The sequence below is a fragment of the Wickerhamomyces anomalus genome (genome assembly GCF_001661255.1).
Source record: "Wickerhamomyces anomalus NRRL Y-366-8 unplaced genomic scaffold WICANscaffold_4, whole genome shotgun sequence".
In the NCBI taxonomy this organism is placed as follows: Eukaryota; Fungi; Ascomycota; class Saccharomycetes; order Phaffomycetales; family Wickerhamomycetaceae; genus Hansenula; species Hansenula anomala.
The window spans coordinates 214,572-234,941 of record NW_017567113.1 but is presented as its reverse complement, the minus strand read 5'-3'; the positions used below and the strand labels follow the sequence as shown (position 1 = coordinate 234,941).

The 20,370-nt window shown below is 34.9% G+C and overlaps 13 protein-coding genes across 13 annotated transcripts; 4 read left to right on the top strand and 9 right to left on the bottom strand.

Annotated features, from left to right (window-relative positions):
• Positions 1-1,203: 1,203 nt before the first annotated feature.
• On the top strand, positions 1,204-2,322 carry WICANDRAFT_31888 (uncharacterized protein; the record flags this gene model as incomplete). Its single annotated transcript, XM_019181895.1, has 1 exon — positions 1,204-2,322. One exon carries the CDS (start codon positions 1,204-1,206, stop codon positions 2,320-2,322), a length of 1,119 nt encoding a protein of 372 aa, XP_019037865.1.
• Positions 2,323-2,472: 150 nt separating this feature from the next.
• SPO1 (putative carboxylic ester hydrolase) lies at positions 2,473-4,491 on the bottom strand (the record flags this gene model as incomplete). Its single annotated transcript, XM_019181898.1, has 2 exons — positions 2,473-3,890; positions 4,119-4,491. The coding sequence occupies 2 exons, from the start codon at positions 4,489-4,491 to the stop codon at positions 2,473-2,475; spliced, it is 1,791 nt and encodes a 596-aa protein (XP_019037864.1).
• Positions 4,492-4,938: 447 nt separating this feature from the next.
• RRP42 (exosome non-catalytic core subunit RRP42) lies at positions 4,939-5,733 on the bottom strand (the record flags this gene model as incomplete). The annotated part of the gene is made up of 1 exon (XM_019181919.1): positions 4,939-5,733. One exon carries the CDS (start codon positions 5,731-5,733, stop codon positions 4,939-4,941), a length of 795 nt encoding a protein of 264 aa, XP_019037863.1.
• Positions 5,734-5,815: 82 nt separating this feature from the next.
• On the bottom strand, positions 5,816-6,551 carry WICANDRAFT_79202 (emp24/gp25L/p24 family protein; the record flags this gene model as incomplete). Its single annotated transcript, XM_019184855.1, has 2 exons — positions 5,816-6,238; positions 6,294-6,551. The coding sequence occupies 2 exons, from the start codon at positions 6,549-6,551 to the stop codon at positions 5,816-5,818; spliced, it is 681 nt and encodes a 226-aa protein (XP_019037862.1).
• Positions 6,552-6,947: 396 nt separating this feature from the next.
• Positions 6,948-7,412, bottom strand: TMA17 (Tma17p; the record flags this gene model as incomplete). Its single annotated transcript, XM_019184854.1, has 1 exon — positions 6,948-7,412. The coding sequence occupies one exon, from the start codon at positions 7,410-7,412 to the stop codon at positions 6,948-6,950; it is 465 nt and encodes a 154-aa protein (XP_019037861.1).
• Positions 7,413-7,637: 225 nt separating this feature from the next.
• Positions 7,638-9,787, top strand: TIP20 (Tip20p; the record flags this gene model as incomplete). The annotated part of the gene is made up of 2 exons (XM_019180302.1): positions 7,638-9,530; positions 9,552-9,787. Exons 1-2 carry the CDS (start codon positions 7,649-7,651, stop codon positions 9,785-9,787), a joined length of 2,118 nt encoding a protein of 705 aa, XP_019037860.1. The 5' UTR covers positions 7,638-7,648.
• Positions 9,788-9,813: 26 nt separating this feature from the next.
• On the bottom strand, positions 9,814-12,003 carry WICANDRAFT_84420 (lipase ROG1 family protein; the record flags this gene model as incomplete). The annotated part of the gene is made up of 4 exons (XM_019185708.1): positions 9,814-10,151; positions 10,197-10,583; positions 10,662-10,716; positions 10,846-12,003. The coding sequence occupies 4 exons, from the start codon at positions 12,001-12,003 to the stop codon at positions 9,814-9,816; spliced, it is 1,938 nt and encodes a 645-aa protein (XP_019037859.1).
• A 195-nt stretch (positions 12,004-12,198) lies between these two features.
• On the bottom strand, positions 12,199-13,404 carry MRF1 (Mrf1p; the record flags this gene model as incomplete). Its single annotated transcript, XM_019181922.1, has 1 exon — positions 12,199-13,404. One exon carries the CDS (start codon positions 13,402-13,404, stop codon positions 12,199-12,201), a length of 1,206 nt encoding a protein of 401 aa, XP_019037858.1.
• A 150-nt stretch (positions 13,405-13,554) lies between these two features.
• On the top strand, positions 13,555-14,587 carry KIN28 (TFIIH complex serine/threonine-protein kinase subunit KIN28; the record flags this gene model as incomplete). Its single annotated transcript, XM_019185707.1, has 2 exons — positions 13,555-13,606; positions 13,677-14,587. The coding sequence occupies 2 exons, from the start codon at positions 13,555-13,557 to the stop codon at positions 14,585-14,587; spliced, it is 963 nt and encodes a 320-aa protein (XP_019037857.1).
• Positions 14,588-14,627: 40 nt separating this feature from the next.
• On the bottom strand, positions 14,628-15,797 carry WICANDRAFT_79196 (NAD(P)/FAD-dependent oxidoreductase; the record flags this gene model as incomplete). Its single annotated transcript, XM_019184853.1, has 1 exon — positions 14,628-15,797. The coding sequence occupies one exon, from the start codon at positions 15,795-15,797 to the stop codon at positions 14,628-14,630; it is 1,170 nt and encodes a 389-aa protein (XP_019037856.1).
• A 201-nt stretch (positions 15,798-15,998) lies between these two features.
• On the top strand, positions 15,999-17,141 carry MSS2 (Mss2p; the record flags this gene model as incomplete). The annotated part of the gene is made up of 1 exon (XM_019184852.1): positions 15,999-17,141. One exon carries the CDS (start codon positions 15,999-16,001, stop codon positions 17,139-17,141), a length of 1,143 nt encoding a protein of 380 aa, XP_019037855.1.
• A 34-nt stretch (positions 17,142-17,175) lies between these two features.
• GPI10 (putative glycosylphosphatidylinositol-alpha 1,2 mannosyltransferase) lies at positions 17,176-18,690 on the bottom strand (the record flags this gene model as incomplete). The annotated part of the gene is made up of 1 exon (XM_019180607.2): positions 17,176-18,690. A coding segment is annotated over one exon (1,515 nt), but the record flags the coding sequence as incomplete, so codon positions are not given.
• Positions 18,691-19,346: 656 nt separating this feature from the next.
• Positions 19,347-20,268, bottom strand: WICANDRAFT_54667 (aldo-keto reductase superfamily protein; the record flags this gene model as incomplete). Its single annotated transcript, XM_019182746.1, has 1 exon — positions 19,347-20,268. The coding sequence occupies exon 1, from the start codon at positions 20,199-20,201 to the stop codon at positions 19,347-19,349; it is 855 nt and encodes a 284-aa protein (XP_019037853.1). The 5' UTR covers positions 20,202-20,268.
• Between the last annotated feature and the right edge of the window lie 102 nt (positions 20,269-20,370).

Below are 20,370 nucleotides of genomic sequence, written 5' to 3'. Positions count from 1 at the left end.
ACAAATAGGAGGCTATAGGATCCAGTGGAAACTAACAATTAATGATAGAATTTTACTTGAACTATCTCTTGGATTCCTATGATGCCGTTGATGTTGTTAATTTTGTTGTTGATTTGATTTTAGTGGATCGTTGTTGATTTTTTTAACCATAGTCGAAGTTGAACATTTTTTTTATGTGGAATCGTGAAAACCAAAAACTTCAGAGAAAAGCGTGACATTCACGTGACTAGAATTTTCAGATGTTTAGACTGACAAGTTATTACCCAATAAGGAAGTCAAGACGGTGCACCTAGATAAAACACAATAAATGTAGAGTTGAAATAAAAGTTTTGGTTATATCATTTGAAAGCTGTGTTGCTAATATGAGTGAAGTTTTCAATGACAAGTACATGACTCTTTCAAAGCTCGTTATCGGCACATTCATGGACAGAGCTCGCTTGTGATTGTCTATGATAATATTGAATAGTATGTCAGTACAGATCAATTGAGTAACCTACAAGGAAACACATTAGCCGATGTTAGATCATTGATCATTCTCGATACAGCCTTCTGAGTACAAGTACTTCCAGCATAGTTATTTGTGATATGATTAGTTGATCCAATATTATCGATGTAATTTCTTCAAATATTTTGAGCCAACGTATTTGGTGGTGCATCAATCTGCAACAGAGTCACGAATAGAGGCTTGATCAATGACCAGATATAACCACATGAATACATACACCATATTGCTTGTTTAACATCGGCCCATTCACTATCATCAAACCGTTATTAATTAGTCTATCTGAACCGTTGTTGGAGTCTTGTACGTCATTGGTCATGATGTACTGGCTTAGTTCTGCTTACAACGTGAAGCTAATACGGCTGAACAGCTAGCAAAAGCCACCAAAAAACGCACCAAAACAACACGTTCTGTCCAACCATCAGCACTACACAGCTCACCAAAGGTCATACAACTTCAACACGCTCATTTTATCTTCTCAACTCTCTATAAAATTGAGATTTTATAGTAAAAGTGTGCTCAGCCAATGGCGGCTTCAGTGTGGCCCCATGCCAGATCTGCACCAGCTCGTACTTAAACTTGGCAGACAATGTGAAGATTATACAGAAGACAAAAAAAGTATAAAAGTCTAGTCAAGTCCTTTGATAATAGTTTTACTGAAGACCTAACCTAATCATCAAACTAATCAATCAACAATTACAATGTCACAAGAATTTTATGATGCTCCAAAAGCCCAACCAGGATACACCGATGATACCCCATCTGGTGAAACATTCCAACAAAACATCATCAACAATAATCCTTCAGCTACCTCAAATACAATTAGAAACCCTCCAATTGTCTCAAGAGAACCTGATGCTATAAAGCAAATTACTTATAAAAAGGAATATGATGTTCAACCTCAAGGTACTTATCAATCACTTGTCAATGCATTTGGTAACTTTTTTGGTTATTTTGGTATGGTTTGTTGTTGTCCATGTAGTAATCCATATCATGATGTTAATCAAGGTTCTATTGGTATGATTACAAAATTTGGTGAATTAGCAAGAGTCGCAGATCCAGGTTCAACCTATGTTAATATTTTCAGTGAAAAATTACATATGGTTTCAATTATGATTCAAGTTCAAGATATCCCAGAACAAGCTTGTTTAACAAAAGATAATGTTATTGTTTACTTGAAGAGTGTGTTGTATTATAACATTATTGATCCCCAAAAAGCTGTTTTCGGTATTTCAAATATTCAAGATGCTATTGTGGAAAGAACTCAAACTACTTTAAGAGATGTGATCGGTTCGAGAGTTCTTCAAGATGTTATTGAACGTCGTGAAGAAATTGCAGAAGCTATTCAAATAATTATTGCACAAACAGCTGCTGAATGGGGTGTTCATGTTGAATCCATCTTGATCAAAGATTTACAACTATCTAATGAAGTTACTCAATCATTATCTCAAGCTGCACAAGCAAAGAGAATTGGTGAATCCAAGATCATTACTGCTAAAGCTGAAGTTGAAAGTGCTAAATTGATGAGACAAGCTGCTGATATCTTAGCCTCCAAGCCTGCTATGCAAATTAGATATTTGGATGCTATGCAAAACATGGCCAAATCTGCAAACTCAAAAGTTATCTTTATGCCAAGTTCTGGTGAATTAGATAGAAATGCTTCAAATGTTACTACTGAAAATGGTGAACATTCTGACCAAATTGAAGAAGTTGATGAAGAAAAATTGAGACAGTTGCAAGCTCAATTGGACCAAAGACATGGTGCTTCTCAAACTGATAACTACAAGAATATGATTGCTGTTAAAGAATCATTAGAATAAGTAAAACCTCAAATGGTTCATATCAAATCCAGACATTCCTTTTATTGAATTTCAACACTAATTAATTTTTAATACTCAATTTTTATATATTCCCTTTATGCTGGAACATGAATGATGATGATCACTGTTTTTTTTGTTTTCAAATATGCATTAATTGTAGCAGTAATCTTTATAGCACCTTCCACAAAATCCAGGAACCCGTGATGCTTGCTCCTTGCCACCTTGATTAATCAAGCTTAAACCTCTTGATCTTCTGTCGAATTCCCTTTTAACCATAATACACCCAATACACTTATAATAATTCTCATCAATGGTGGAATTAGAATAGCTCATAATGTTGTAAGCATTTTCTATGAGATGAGAAACTTCATCATCTGTATAGGTTAATCTGAAAGTGGATGTGTTTGATAGGTATGAATGATTGGTATTTGCAAAGTATCCAACGATTGGGGGTAAGTATTCATCAACAACATCTTCTTTATTCAAGTTCCTTTTGGGGAATTTTGATAAATGACATCCAAAGAAAATTGGTCTCTTGTTGAGCTTCTTGTCAACAAACATTTTTGGTTTGGGAATCTCTGGGAACAAATCAATTGAAGTTGGAACACCATCAATACTAACAGTAGTGCCCTTATGATCCTTATGATGATATCTATCCATTGTATTTTGTAAAATGGTACCATTAGGCCATCCACCAACATCTGCAGTTGAATCCAATGCAAATATCAAGTCAACTTGTCTCGATTTCTGCAATAACGGTTGGATTGGTATATTTTGACCATCTTCTCCACCATCAACCATATAAAGATGCTTGTCATGGAAAATCTCATTATTTTGCTCTTGACCATACCTGTAAAAAGGGTTTGGTGTGTATAATGCATAATCAGGATGTTTTTTAGGGTCAATACCATTTTGTTGTGAAGTTAATCCAAAAGTATTCAAGACTGCTTTAATGGCTCTATATTTTTCTCTTGTGGAGGTTGCAGCTAATTGCCAAACATAAATCAAAACATTATTGAACAATGACGATGATGTACCTGTGATGAAACCGGCATTATCAAAGTTGTTGAAACAGATAGCCTTCTTGGATATATGGAATACTGGAACACCACCACAAAGTAAAGATCCAAGATATTTCAAATTCATAAACATTTTCAAATCCCAAGATCCAAATTCAAAAGGTGTGAACTCAAAGATATTTGAATTGATACTCGTCTTTTCCACACCTGGTTCTCTCAAATTTGAAAGAATTATTGGTAAAGGTTGATAAAACATTTGAAATGAGTTCAACATAGTGACACTTGAGAAAGTCTTGTTTGGTGATCTAGCTGATTTGGGGAATATTTTTCTTGATAATGCTCTCCCCCAATAATCAGTAAAAGAGACTGGAAATCCAACTGATTTCTTTGACCTAACTTCAACATGTAAGTTTTTATAGAAATTGAAAATCTTTTTGATATTCTTTAATGATAAATCAGGTGAAACTTCTATATTTGGTAGCACATTAGTTGCTGATATTTTCGGTTCTTCCTTTTTCTTAAACATATCTTTAAAGAACGTTTTGAATCCTTCAAACCAATCATCATTTGACTTTGGTGTATCCCTTTTGATTAGCAATTTGTTACTTTCAAAGTAATCTTCATCCTCTTCCTCCTCATCAATATCATCATCATTATCATTCAACTCTTGTAAAAACTCTAAATTATGGTAAAAAGTTTCAAATACTTCATCAACATAAACCTCATCATCAAGATCATCATCCAACCCATAAAATTGACCTCTTTTCTCAATTCTACGCAATTTCTCATAAAACCCACCATCATCATCTTTAAAATCAACAGGTAAGACTTGTACATCATTTCTTGAAACTTCCACTTGTTTCATATTAGGGATTCCTTCCAATAATGGATCAAGCATATGCCATTCCTTTTTCAATTTCACAATAGGTTCATAATCACCAAGAATCATAGACATTAATAACCAGGATCCTCCACTGATTGCACTAATATATGATGTTGATTGTAAAACCCCACCAAGATGACCAGGATTTGTAGAATTCATTGTACGATCATCAAAGGCAGCTAGGGCACCAGCACCATTAAGAAAAGATCTATACCCACCACCAGATATGGCAATTCCTATGGTGATTGGCTTTAAAGATGAAAGCATGAATTGATCAACATCGAATTCTGGGATGTCCAATCTTTCTAAAAATTGATGTATTGATAATTGGGTTAACCGCTGTCTTTGATTGATATATTCTTCTTCATTGGAACTGATGGACTATGGAAGCTTTGTTAGGATCAGAATGTTAACTATTATGAAAGGGTATCATCGATTACATTTCCTTTCCTCACTAATGGGAAGTCTGGACACTTTACTGAGAAGGGAGCATAAGAGTTGGCGCTTGAGATATTGCTTGACACCACGAAGGACAACAACCATAAGCAGCTGATAAGAGCTTTTGAAATGAGCATTTCTAACCAGAGCGCCATTGACTTTTGCTCTTTGGAATTTAGGTGAATGTGTGGAAGAGTCTACAATTTTTCTTTCTCTGATAAACTTTGAATAAAAAAAAACTTCTATGCATTGGATTTTTTTTTTGGGTTCATGAATCTATTCAGCAGCATCTAATGAGGCAATGACACTACCTGCAATCTCTTTCACCAAGTTGATACTGCTCAGTATCAATTGAGGCTTGACACTTTTCAAATTATCATCATTCAACTTCACATTCTCAGTAGGGGAAATTGGTTTCCCATCAAACCAACTAACTATTAGCCCATTATCACTAACCTCCATCTCTTCAACATTTGGATCAAGAATGTAATTCTTCCCCACTATGGCTAAAGTGAATATGATTGGAAATTTACCAGTTAATTTATTGAATTCATAATCATGGAATGTAGGTTGTTCTTCAATTTCTTTATCATCAACACTAGATGTAATCTTTGGTAAATAAGTATTATTCAAAGCCAAATAAGTTGTAAAAGAAATCAATGTTAATGGATGTGAGTAATTGGATATCACTGAAACATCAATAAATAGTTTATATGCAAATTTTGTAGTAAGATTTAATGATTCTTTTGAGATATGTTTTGAATATAAAGTTTTCAATGTTGCAATCAAGTTCAGGATAAATGAAGAATCGTCTCTATAGCCAGCAACATCAACATCAACATCAATTAGATCTGGAGTAGTAGATTTATCAACGACTTGTGCTTTGATACTAACAATACATTCACTTCCATCACTCAGTGTTATTTTAGCTGAACCATTAGAATTATCTAGGAACCCAATATGTGATTGAATAGGTCTGAATTGTTTTATACTTCTCCCATCTGGCCTTATTGGAGGAGACTGTTGCAATGACTCATACAAGTATGATCTTTCTGTAGCTGATAATATCATATTTATTGTCTAATGAAGTTGATCTTTTGTACCTCTGATTATTCCTTATGTTTATGATTTCTGAATTTTTTTTTTCTTTGCTTCACCAAAAATTTTCTGCAAAAAAACGGCGTAAAGTCGAGAAAACGACAATCTGCGAAAGCGCGAAAAGAGCCGAAAACAGAAATGCAAAAAACGCCAATTTCTCAAATACCGATTCATTCAAATCTCTCAACTGATGTTCTCTTTTAACTAGATACTTGAGCTCCTTTTCAAACTTGTTCAATTGACGATCCACATCATCAATAAGGACTTGGTTTGTGCTCTGGAGATGATGGTTCAATTCTTTCAACTCTTTGTAATTGTATTTGGGCTTGGAGCTCAAGACATCAACATCCATCTCCATTTCTCGAGCTATTCCCTTATTCAACCATGAAGCATCACTCACTATATTGATGAAACATATATCCACAATGGAATGGGGCTCTGGCTTGAACACCATTCTCAAATTATCATCTTTGATGTGCTATGATTCTGTTAGTCTCTTCATACTTTTGGATCTAAAATTCTTTTATACTCACATCTTTTCTTCTCAAAGTGTTGAAATTCTGGTCTTTGATCACCACATTCAACTTTTGATTAGTGATTTCACCACCAGTCCTCACATCAACAACTGTCACTTCATCCTCCAATTCATATCTAAAGCATAGGAATCCCCTTTCCAAGTCCTTCGGGCTCTTTATTTCACGTTGTTTTATAGGTTCAAGGTAGAAACCGAGACTTTGTGCCAGCCCAGCAAATGTTAGCAATAGTAATAACCAGCTCACAAATAACAACATTCTTCGGTCACAACACATGAAATCTTTCCAAGAGAGAATAATAAAGTGAAAGAGTTCATGATGAATTTCTGATCTAACTTTTTTCCTTACGCCTTGTTGGGTATTAACGGTTTTTACTGTGCTTTGGGCTTGTGTCTGGGGTAAGAACCACAAAGCCGATATACAAAAAAAACACTTGCTGAATTTTAAGTTGACATGAAATTAGCACAAACAATAAGCTGTTGCACATATTGTTGAAGCTTTTATAAAATTATAGGATTGTAAGCATCTCTGTCTTTAACGACTCAGAGTTATTCACTACATTTCGAATAAATGAATGAATGAAGCATCGTATTTCATTAAATGTTTGGTCATACTAGAAGTCATATATAGTCATTAAAAGTGAATGCAATACTCTTACAAGAACACACTGTTTGGGGCATTGGCATCAACAACATCATTATCTGTGTCATAGACACCGGCTTTCTCTTTCAATTTCTCATCACCAGTGGTTTGAGAACTAGTTTTTGTGGATTTGGTACCTCCATTCTCTTCCACTGGTAGTCCTCTATGAGTCAATTCGTTATCGATGGCTTCAATTCTCTCTTGTTGGTTCTTTACAACAATTTCATTCTCAGCAACGATTTCCTTGAACAATTGTTCATCATTGGTGTCAATTTCATTCAATTCGTCGTCACTTTCATCACTTTCACTATTCAATTCCTCTTTATTGATCAATTTTGTCAATTTGTTGTTTGTTTTGTATAATTTCGAAATTGACTTGTTCAATATGCTCTTGATGGAGTAAAGCTCTGAATCTTGAACTTCTCTTAAAGTGACGATGAATTCTTCGATTTGAACAGGTCTTTTGATGGCTGACATGTTTGTGAGTTGTAGAATCTGATTAAATACTTCAAATTGAGATTAAATTAAAGGATTAGTTAGATTTATCAAGATTTATCCTATAAAATCCTTCTTTTGTTTGTTAGTTGCTCTAGTCAAAAACATGATCACCAACAATTTTCTTTTCGCCTTCTCGAAGAAAAACAAAAAATCGTCTTGACACAACTTTTCAACGAAATCAAAACAACAACATTTCCAGCTCAAGTGTATTTAAAATGTCTGTCTTGAATCAATGGTTCACTGGTGTTCAGGACCTTGAACTGGTCAATGACAAGATCAAGGAACTCGAGGCTGAAAGATTGGAACTACAGCAATTATCCGATCCAAATCATCATCAAACGTCATCAACAATCGATTTCGAAGAACTCTCAAAACAATTGAAGTTCTCCATTGCAAACTCAGATATAGATACTATAAATGCTCTCATAACAGGTCATGGTGATATACCGTCCCTTGTTGCTGCTAAAAACTTGGTATTGGAAAGGCAAAGACTACTGTCCTTGAAATCTCAACAATCTCAATATAAAGATTTGGATGAAAAATTGAATGAAATTACATATTTTGATCTGATTGGATTGAAAGAGTTGAAGAATGGTATTTCTGAGCTAACAAATTTGAAATATCAAGCCACATTGTATGATAAATTGGATCAATTGATAATTTCACTAAAACCAAAATATCAACAGGCCCTAGTTGAGTCGGCAGGTTCTTCAAAATGGGTAAATTCTTCATCAATCGCTCCAAATTTAGAAACTGATTTCCATAACTTGCTAAATCTACAATCTTTATTAAACAAGCAACCAAAATATCCAGACACTTTATGGGCATTTGAAACGCTGGCTTCAAATTTCAAAATCAGTTTTGATTATCATTTCAATACCGAAAAGGAAACAAATAGAATTGATAGACCGGAGTTATTTCTCAACTATTTCACAAATTATTTATCAAATCACTTAAGTAAATTTGTTGGTGTTTTCCAGTTACAAGATACTGAATATAGTGATCGTTTTGCTCATTCTGAATTCATAACTGCTTTATTGAAACCTGTTCGAGAGAAATTTTCACAAGTTTTAAAAATTTTGAGATCATCCTTAGAAGAAGAGAATCCAAAGACTCAAGAGGCAAACACTCAGCTATTAATACATTTTATCAAAGAGACCATCACTTTTGATCAAGCTTTAGTTTCAGATTTCTACTATGATCCTTTAGATGATGGTAATTGGGAAGGTTTGTTTGCATTGTTCAACTATACTGATCTGGAAAAATGGTTAAACTATGAAACAAAGTTAAATGTGGCAAACTTTGAATCAATTATTAACTCTTCAAACTGTTTCCATATTGATTATACATCTGTTGGTGATGCACAATTGAAACCAACAGTATCTGCCATCAAGTTGAAATATTTATTTGAAAATATTACAAACAGTTTCTCCAAATTTTTCCTTCAAAATTATGAAAACAATTCGAGTTTGAAAAAATTTAAGCTAAAGTTCTTTGCAAAGATATATCTAAGATTTTTGGAATCTTATTTTCAAAGACTTGAAGATGGGTTTATCGCCTTCAACGAACTATTCAAAAAATCAAGATCGGTTATTCACTCGGCTAAAAACAATACAGAAATTGATATAACAGGTACAAAAGGTCTAGAAAGATTATTTCGTATCTATTGTTCATTAAAATACACTATCAACTCCCTCAACTATTGGAACCAAGAATTCATATTCATCGAGTTGAACTCTTTGTTTAATGAATACTCCACAAACAAAACACTATCATTATTCAGCTCAATATTATCAGATTATAACTCACTAGCTGAAAAGACATTACAGTTGATCAATTCGTTCTATTCCAAAACCACAACTACTCTTTTGAGAAATTACACTCAACTAAATGATTGGAATGATAGATCCTCACCAGCACCAACTACATTCACAGCTCAACTAGCTAGTGTCATTGATACATTACAAGAATTAAACCAATTTACAGTCAAAGTTATATCCACTAATGAGTTTCTAGTTGTTAAAAATTCACTATCATATTCAGTAGCTGACTATTTCTTCAACAATATTATCAAAAGCAATCATTTCAGCCATAAAGGTATAAAACAATTGGAACTAGATTTCAGTATAGTTTGGGAGAAATTACAACTATCTAGAAAATTCCCATTATACAAAAAATTGATTGAAGCTTTCCAAATAATGAATCTTGATGATGAACAAATCACCCAATTTGGTCCTTTCAACACAGTTAATCAATTTGCAAAATCTGGTCATTTTGAAATTTTGAGAGAAGTGTTACAATTGGAATATTTGACAGATAGTGATTTATTAGATCTGTTACTACGTATAACTTGATTCATGCAAATTATATTATATATTCATTAATAGTAGTTCTCCATCACTGGATCGAAATCTTCTTTGGTTGTTCTATCAACTAGGTTTTGTTCATCGCTAACAGTTGAATCAACACCTAATGCACCAATCCCCATATTCCAATTCTTGAAATTTTCAAACATTTCATTGAAATTTGTAATGAACCCAGTGGCACCAGCATCGAAAAAACTTTCCTCATTTTTAGAATTGACCCATTCGTGATCTGGACTTAATGTATCTTTAGACATTTTCATATCAGATAAATCAATTTCTTTGTTATCTTTTTGAATGTCATTACGATCTAATAAAGACTTCAACTCATCACCTTCTGAATTATTAACAAGATCTGAAGAAGACGATGAATTTGATGAGTTATTCGAAGCTTCTATACCCAGTTCAGTTTCAGTAAAATGATTTTCAACAAGATGATCAATTACATTCCAACCATAAGCATTTGCAAATCTTCTTCGAACAACGATGTTATTATGAGAATCAGGTTGTAAATGAACCAAAACTTTTCTCCAACTCATCCCATTATGCCACTCTCTCGCTATGTCTTCCTCCAATTCTTCAAATTTCGTATTGGGGTCTAAAGTTTGCATGAATGTCTTCTTTCTTTTAATTTTGGGTGGAATATCAGCTTCAGTATAGACACGATCATGAATTATAACATTTGGTCTTGATCCTGGATCAATTATATATTTCAATGGAGGTAGTGGTGGTAATAACAATGACGCAGCTGACTCGATCATCGAAGTCTTGGGGAAACTTTTCATAGCTTTTTTATCTTCATCGACTTCATTATTACCAGCACTTTTGGGATCTTCCTCGGACTTTTGGGATTGTGAGTATTGGCCCTGAGCATTTGGTGCTAATAAACTCATTGCTTTTTGAAATGGGTTGATAAAAGTCTTTGTAGCTTTGGTAATCATGTCATCATCATCTTCCAGTACATCTTGGGGTCTTTGTCTTGAAGTTTCATTGGGTATTTTACCTGTCTCATCTTCCAATGAACTATCACCAGTACTTCTTTTCCTCACCCGTTGGGCATTAGCAACTTTTGTCAATCCCTTCCAGTCCAAATATAGCAAAGCAGATGTATATAGTGGAACAATACCATCATTTACTGAGTTTGCATAAACAGTTCTATTATGAAACTTTTTCAAAATTTTATGTGTTGGACCGGTTGGTAACAATTTCAAAAGCGGTTCCTTCCCCTGTGTCACCTGAAGTCCTAAATCTTGACCAGTCTTCCCGACAATACCAACGCTTAATGCAGCCTTAATATAAGCAGGATTATCAGTCACTATACCTAATAATGGAGCAGCTAAAGTTATAAAATTCACAGGAGTAACTTTTTCGAAGAACCATGGGAAATTCATTTCAATATAAGCTATGGCAAATGTTTGAACTAAACCACCAAGTGAATGGCCGACAAATGAGATCTTTTTAACATCCTCAGTATATAGTTCATTGACAATGTATTCAGCAACTCTACTCCCCAAATATTTCACACCTTTTTCAGTTTTGCATGTGTTACCTGGGAACCCTTTGACCAATAAATTTTCACCAGTGACTTCTGCATTTTTATCGAGCTGTTCCTTGATGTAATACATATCTGCTTCAACATTACTATGCAATCCGTGTGTCAAAACAACCAAATGAATATCTTTATTGGGCATTGGTCTTGGTAAATTCCACAAATCAAGCGTATCTTTTCTATTAACAGTCAACTGGCTATTGAAGCTTCCTAATTTTTCACATTTCAAACTCAAGGAATCCAGATTGCGCCCTATAAGCAATTCAAACCCAACATCTGTAGATGCATTAAACAAAATTTGACTCACCACATCCACTATCCACACGTATTTCTTCTTGATATTGTGTAGCGATAACTCAGCATTGAAACTCTGACCTGGACTCAAATTCGGTTCATACTTGGGCTGGTCGGCTGTGACAAACGTGGACTTGCTATGATGGTAATCTTCAGTTCTAACATCAACGTATAGTATGTATGGACCCATCAAGAAGGCAGCTCTCATGGGGAGGCTTTCAATGTTCCTCACTTTCAACCATAATGATTTCAATGACAGTTTTGATATTTCTTGCTCTTCGGGCTCGTACGTGATGACATACCTTTCCAATTGACCAACTTTGACAGACCGTTTTGAGCGGTAAAGGATATCAGATTCAGACATCACAAGTCATTTAGCTTAGTGAGATTTGGTGATTCTAAATAGTTGAGGTGGTTTTAAAGAGTTTTGTTGAGATGGAATGCTGATAGCTTCAGCTTTTCAATGTTTCGATTTCGTTTCGCGAATTTGGGCCATGAACTACGTTTAAATTTATTTTATGCTATTTTTCCTTTATTTACAAGTGTCTATAATATTGACTCAGCTAGATGTACTATTCTCCAACTCTTTAGACTTCACTTGACCCTCGTGTTTCTCCAGTTCATCGATCAACAGATCCAATTTCTCACCTTTCATCACGGCTTCAACATCATGTAACGAATAAGAACATCTATGATCAGTTATTCTGTTTTGTGGGAAATTATAAGTTCTGATTTTGTCTGATCTGTCAGTAGTAGAGACTTGATCTGTACGCATTGATCTTTCTTGAGCTTCTCTTTCCTGTCTCTCCTTCTCTGCTAATCTAGCTCTAAGAATATTGAAGGCCTTGGTTTTATTCTTGTGCTGTGATCTTTCATCTTGCATAGAGACGGTGATACCTGTTGGAATATGTGTTAATCTAACTGCTGAATCCGTGGTATTAACGTGTTGACCACCTTTACCACTGGCCCTCATAATATCAATACGAACTTCACCTGGTGCAAACATTCTTTCATCAGCATCTTCAGATTGATTCTTTTCAGCCATTTGAGGTAGCACAACAACACCTGCTGTAGATGTCTGTAAACGACCTTTTGTCTCTGTTTCTGGGATTCTTTGCACTCTATGAACACCTGATTCAAATCTCAGTTTATCATATGCACCTGGCTCATCTATACTGATAATCCCCTCCAAGATACCATTACCACTCCCATTATTTGTTTTGGCAACAATCGTATATGGCCATCTATGATGATTTGCATAATTTATATACATGTTGAATAATTCTAATGTGAATATCATAGCTTCTGTACCTCCGACACCAGGTCTCAATTCCAATAGACAAGGTTTTTCTGCAAACTCATGAGGAGGCAATAATCTTGATTTCAATTTATCTGAAAGGTCCATAAGTTTGGGTATTGTCACTTTGATCTCTTCTTCAGCATCTTCTTTTAATGATTCATCCTTCAGTATAGGAAGAAGTTCCTCATATAGTGTCAAGTTTTCTTTATATTCTCTAAACACATCCACAATAGCAGATAGTCTCGAGTATTTTTTTTGTTGATTTACGTCAAAATGACCACTATCAGCTAATGAACTCTCCAAATCTTTCAATTCTTGAGTTAAAACTTCAGCTCTTTTGACCAGTGATGGATGTAATTGTTGGAAAGCTTGTGGTGGGGCTGTAGAGTTGAACCTTTTGGAAAAAGCTCCGCCAAACGGCCTTTGCGTTATTCTGAAGCTCCTGCCCAAATGAAATCTTAACATTACCAAGTGTTTTGTTTTGTAGGAAAGTTGATTTGTTGACGTTAAAAAAGATTTTAGTCGAGATCGTGTATTTTTTTTCAACCTTTTCGAAAAAGCTCATCTTGAACAGAGTAAATCCTCACAACAAAACAATCACCAAATTTAATTGAAATGCTAGAGACCAATAATAAATCTTCCTCTTCTGTTCAGAGGTACACAAAGTGTGAGTTGTTGGATTGTTCAAAGAGCATCTTGGTTGTTGTTTAAACTGTACTAACAAGACATAATTTTAGCAAAGAAAGTTGGTGAAGGTACATATGCTGTTGTGTATCTTGGAAAACAAATAGAGAGTGGAAGAGATATAGCTATAAAGGAGATCAAAACTGGTCAATTCAAAGATGGACTAGATATGAGTGCCCTGAGGGAAGTGAAGTATCTTCAAGAATTGAGACATGTTAATGTTATTGAACTGGTGGATGTGTTTTCAGCATCTGACAACTTAAACTTGGTTTTAGAATTCCTTCCGGCAGATTTGGAAATGATTATCAAAGATAGAGAAATCTTATTCAGTCCTGCTGATATGAAATCATGGTTGTTGATGACATTAAGAGGTGTCCATCATTGTCATAGAAATTATATCCTTCATAGAGATTTAAAACCAAATAATTTATTGCTTGCACCAGATGGACAATTGAAAATTGCAGATTTTGGGCTAGCTAGATCTTTAGGATCACCAAATGAAGACCTGACATCCAATGTTGTTACGAGGTGGTATAGAGCTCCAGAGTTGTTATTTGGTGCTAAACATTATACAGAAGCTGTTGATTTATGGTCTGTGGGTATTATATTTGCAGAACTCATGCTGAGAGTCCCATACCTTCCAGGGAGAGATGACTTGGATCAGATCGATGTCACGTTCAAAGCATTGGGTACACCTACTGAAGAAAATTGGCCAAATGTGTCAAGTCTGCCATTATACAACAATTTAAATTTTTATCCATGCCCTTCAAGACAGGAGATAAGAAATAGATTCCTTGCAGCAACAGAGACTGCCTTGGATTTGATGTGTGGTATGACTGAGTTGAACCCTGCTAAAAGATGGAACACCGAAAAAGCATTGTTGAGTAAATATTTCACAGATTTGCCTGCACCAACTGAGCCAGCCAAGCTACCCAAACTTACAAAAAAGGAATCATCAGAATGAATTTTAAGTGAACTATAGATCTATTTACATGTAGAACTTTTCAACCATGATAAATATTGGCAACATACTTACCAATAGCCATACTTGAGGTCAACCCAGGACTTTCAATACCCAACAAATTAACAAATCCTGGGAAACCTTCCTCTTCTCTAATCACAAAGTCTTGGAAGGAATCATCACCAGGCCCAATCAACTTAGGTCTTATACCACTATAAGCTGGACTTAAATCTTCTTTCACAAGATGTGGGAAATATCTGATGATTTGTTTGTACGCCTCATCTAAATTATTAACACTAGGTGTATAATCATTTGGTGAATCAACCCATTCAATGTCTGGACCAAATTTCATTTGACCATCTAATCCCAATGTCAAGTGAGTCCCTAGGCCTTTCACCCCTTTAGCAGGGACTGGATAAATTAATCTTCTAACTTCTGGGAATGAATTGTTAAAATTGAAGTAAGTACCTTTAGCATAATATTGCTTCACATGTCTGTCTTTTGGTAATAACATATTTGAAATTTTATCAGCATAAAGACCAGCAGAGTTTACAACGTTATCAACTTCAATAACCACATCTTCATCCTCAAGTGTTGATTTAGCATGAACTTTATAACCATCATTGTTTTTCTCAATACCAATAACTTCAGATCCAACAGCTAATTCACCATCATTTTCCTGAAAGACGGTGTAAAGGTAATCCATTAATGAATGCGCAGATATAATACCAGTTGTTGGGGAGGATAGAATCCCTCTTTCTGCATGAACGGCAGCTTCAATATACTGACCTTTATAAGTTGGTATCAATTCCGTCTTTACCCCAAGGTCTTGTGATTTCCAGTAAAGGTGTTCAATAAAGGCATCTTCTGTATCATTTTGAGCCACTATCCATTTCCCACATTTTTGCATTTCAACTCCTGCTCTGAAGGCATCTCTATATAACAATTCCTTACCTTCAATGCACAACTTTGTCTTCAAACTGTCTTTAGGGTAGTACAAGCCAGCATGAATCACTTCACTATTTCTTGAAGAAGTTTCCTGACCAACCTTTGTGTTTTTTTCAATAATTACAACCTTGTTCCCTGGTTTCTTTGATAACTCTGCTGCAATTGCCAATCCAACGACTCCTCCTCCTATGATCGCATGAGAGTAGTCAGCTCTAGCAATTGAGCTACTGCTAAACTTTCTAATACCTGAACCAAACCGTAGCATTGTGCACTGAGGATTGAATCTATGGTTTGTAAGGAATCTTGATCAACATCATTCACTCGCTCACCGGCTTTTTTTTATCTGGGGAAGTTTGCAAAACACATTCGCGGAACAAGCTGTGATTCGCGAAATGTTTTTGGCCTTGAACTTTTCATCGTGAAGAAACAAATGGAAAACAGACCACTCTGAAGATATTCATTAGACATGATGTTTGGTGGTAGAGTGGTAGTTGGCTCTAAGTCAGTCTTTTTAAGATGCTTTTCTACAAGAAGGCCACCTTTTTATGAAGTTTTCCCCAAGAAAACAGTCATGAATAGAATACTGTTTGATCTTGACAGTAGACATAATTATGGGAAATTATACAAAGTCTTTGAATCAGTCTATCAAAAATTGGATACAGAGGAAGAGCCAGAAATACCCAAGTTTATAAACGCTTCAGATCTCATGATTATGAAAAAAACACTTGAAAACATAAGAATCAGATCTCATACAACAAATAGAAACCTGCTTGATTTGGAAAATGAACTTACAGAAAAAGCTGCAGAGTATGGGAATAATGATGCTGTTGCCCTTTTAGCATTCGAAGCAATCATGAATAAATCAAGCCCTCAGGATGATAGAGCATATGCTAAAAAGCTGGTTGCAAAACTTTTAGAATTAAAACATCCATTAACTTTAAAAATGAGTGGTGATTTATGTGTTCAAAATCAAATGTTGGCACAAGCTGAGAAATTTTATAATGATTTTTTGGAACTAGAAAGTGATACATTCTTAGCATCTGAAGTTTATAAAGCCTTAGGGAAGTTGAATTTCCAAAAACCTGATTTAATCAAGAGTAAGCAATATTTTGAACAATCCATAAAAACTGGACCAATTGATAAAATCTCTGAGTGTCATTATTATTTAGGTCAATTGAATGCACATGATCCTGAAAGAGCAAGATTTCATTTTGAAGCTAGTGCAAGTCAAGGGTTTTTACAATCTTTCCAGTTGTTAGGATTTTTGGAATTGAATTATTTTGATAACAGTTTCAAGGCTAAAGAATGGTTTAAACTTGGTGCTGAACTTTCGGATATACATAGTATTATTGGACTATTTGATTGTTTTATAAAAGAGGATTATTTGAAAGCTGCAAAGAAAACATATAGCACATTGGAGGTATTATTGACTAAGGACGGTGATGATGATAAATTAAAAGTTTGGCATCATTTCAACTCGAATAGAAAAAACGGTGTTGAAAAGGTGAAAGATCTTGCAACATCAGTTGAGTCAACTTTCAAGGGGGCACAAGAAAGCATAGAATTAAGTAATACGGCTCCAAGTCAAGAAAATAGATGGAATTTGTAATAATGCTAAGGTATTTACTCATGTATATAGATCTTCATTCCCATGGCCATTTACAATAAACAATGACATCACCTCTTCTTCTATCATCCCAATGAAAATAGGTATTAAAGAACCTAGCACATTCTTGATAAGGTGAATCTTTCAAATATTGTGAAATAAAAGGTTCCAAGTCTTGAAAAACGACGAGATGAGTTGGCCATTCGTATTTATATTCACGGCCAGGCGACCTCAAATCCTTGTTGAAAACTGGTGGAAAGTTTTGGTATAAAAATGCTTTAGGATCCTCATAAAAAATATCAGATTCATCCATATAGGATTCAACTTCTTTGCTTGAGTTTGTTGAGTTCAAAAGATGTAATGGAGGTTCACATGTTAGAAACCATGTCGAGTTTTGCAGCTCAGGTCTGTGTAAATACGATTGCCAAGGTGTAGAATGGCATGGTGTCAAAAACCCTATTGATTCAACATCTGGATCGTATTTGAGAAATTCAATAACGTCAATAACACCTCTTTCGTGCACTTGGGTGAAAAATAATGATATTAACGTGTTCAAGATGATAATGATATATGCTGAGTATTTGACAATTTTAGAATGATGTAAATTCAAATGATAAAACCCTGAACTTGTAATCAAAAACATTATTGGTTGAACTGGGTAAATAAATCTAAACTCTTTATGATCAATGCAAGAAAATGCTCCAATAACAAAGGCTAACAATAGCTTTAGTTGCCAATTTGGATATTTAAAACAGCCATAAATGAAGATTGGTAAAAATGTCAACAAAATTATTGGAACACTTTGAAATATATGAAAATGCCATGGTGCAACGCCATAAAACTTGGACAACGAGGTGGTGACATTAAACTTGATGAAATTCCAAATTGGCACTGTGAGCTCACCATAATAAAAATAGTCAATTATGATGTTTATTCCAATGACGATGGATCCAATAATCACAGCATGGAGAAATAATCTAGTGCTTTGTTGTAAACTTTTGTTGAAGGCAAACCAAATTGACAAGTAGACCCAAATCAAACCATTTGTAGGCCTTATAGCACAACTGATTGCTGAGAAAAGTAAACTAATATTGATTGATCTCCAATCAACAACCTTTTCCCAATTCCAAAATGCCAATGCAATCGAAGTCAATGTTAATTCGAGACTATTTGAAAAAGTTCTTGTTATGATATACCAATTGAAGGCACTTGTTATCGAAATCAAAAGTCCCCATCTTGCAATTGTTTCATTTTTTGTAACCTGGTAAATGAATCTATATGTAAAATATTCACCAATGGCTGCAACAACTGCTTGGAAAACCTTTGGTAGAATCGACACACCCAAATCACCTATTCCTATAAGTTCACCAATTTGAAACAAGATGGAAAATAATAGAGGATGGATAAAGCTTCTTAGTCCAGTTCTCCATTCCCATGTTAGATAACCATATCCGTAGACTAGTTGATGGGCAGGTTCTAGGGCTTGCCAATATTCGTCCGCTTGGAAAAAAGTTTTAATTGTGAGTGCATTGATAATTCTGATGATTATGAGGTAGGGTAGAATGATACCTTTGGGTAGATGAGATACTTCTTTAGTCTTTTCAGACTCTTCTTCCTTTGGTGGTTCCATTTTGTTGATGTTGTTGGTGAATTTGGTCCTGAACAGCTAGCTCATCGAGATTTTGAACTTGATGACTTCGCGAAATGGCACAATCAAAAAGTTGTAGGATTGAGAGAATGGCTACAAAAATATGTTTGAATTCACAATTAGCTTATATTATTGAAAAGCTCTATATTTAGTCTTCTTCCTCTTGAAACAATTTTTTCAGTGAGACTTGAAGGAGAATGTTATCCAAAAGCGAACCGGTTCTTAGACAGGAAAGGAGCCAACTGCAAGCAGCGAAACCTTACACCAAGAACCAGATTATAAAATGGATTGTTTCGCTCTCCTTTCGGCCATTTTTGCACTAAGCATCATATGGAGGCATTTATGAGAGCGCTGGTAATCCGAAAGTGAAGTTTTAAAATATGTGAGGAATCGATAAAAGAGTACAAGTTCAAGTTTTCCACGGTGAAAAAGTTTTTTATAGGAAAAAATTTAAGCTTGTGATTATGTAAGGATTACATAAATTTATTAGGGTATAAACTTGACAGAGCTTTACATTTTGTGTGCACAATGTATAGAGTTAGAAATATATGATGACCTTTTTATTCACGGTCTGTACATTCCCAGTCAGTTGGTTCATAAGCATCTGGGTGGTCAATTGCTTTGATCTCCTCTGGGCTCAATTCAAAGTTGTAGACATCTAAATTAGTAGGCAAACGGTCAACATTCTTTGTCTTTGGTAATGGAATATTACCATGTTGTAAACTCCAACGGATAAACACTTGACCTGGAGTAACACCATGTGCCTTTGCAATCTTAGCAATGGTTGGATCATTGATTTTACCACCATGTGCCAATGGTGAATATGCTTCAACAGCGATTCCTTTCGATCTAGAGTAATCAGCCAATTCTTGTCTCATTAGCCAAGGATGAATCTCTATTTGATTCACGGCTGGTTTAATTTTCAATCCATCCCAAGCAAGCAATTGATCAATATGATGTTTACCCCAGCTCGAAACACCGATAGATCTAACCTTATCACCAACAGTTTCCTGCATTGCCTTCCAAGCTTCTAATCTTCCTTTAGGACCTGGATTAGGATGGTGTAATAATAAAAGGTCAATGTATCCAATTGAGTGCTCCACTGCTCCAATTGCTCTTGCTATTTCTTGTTTTGTCTGAGCATATGAATTGAAAGTCCATAGCTTTGAAGTATAGAAAACGTCTTCTCTCTTGTTATTGGATGGGTCTTCTTTAATCCATTTGGCAATTGCTTCACCAACTTCTTTTTCATTCCCATACAATATTGCACTATCAAAATGTCTGTAACCAACTTTCAAGGCATTGTAAACCACATTGCTAGCTTCTGACCCTGATAACATCCATGTTCCTAATGCCACAGTTGGGATTTTGTAGCCAGATGATAATTTGATGAATCTTTCAACTTTATGAGACATGTTTAATTGAAATGTTAATTAGATGAAATGAAAAGAAGAAGACTAAAATTTGGATGGAAAATCTGTTTTATATTGTTTTGATTGCTTCACGGTTAAAAGTTTAATGTGCAATCACGTGAAGATAACATTAAACTCGGTTAGTCTTTATAAAAGTACACTACAAGTTAAT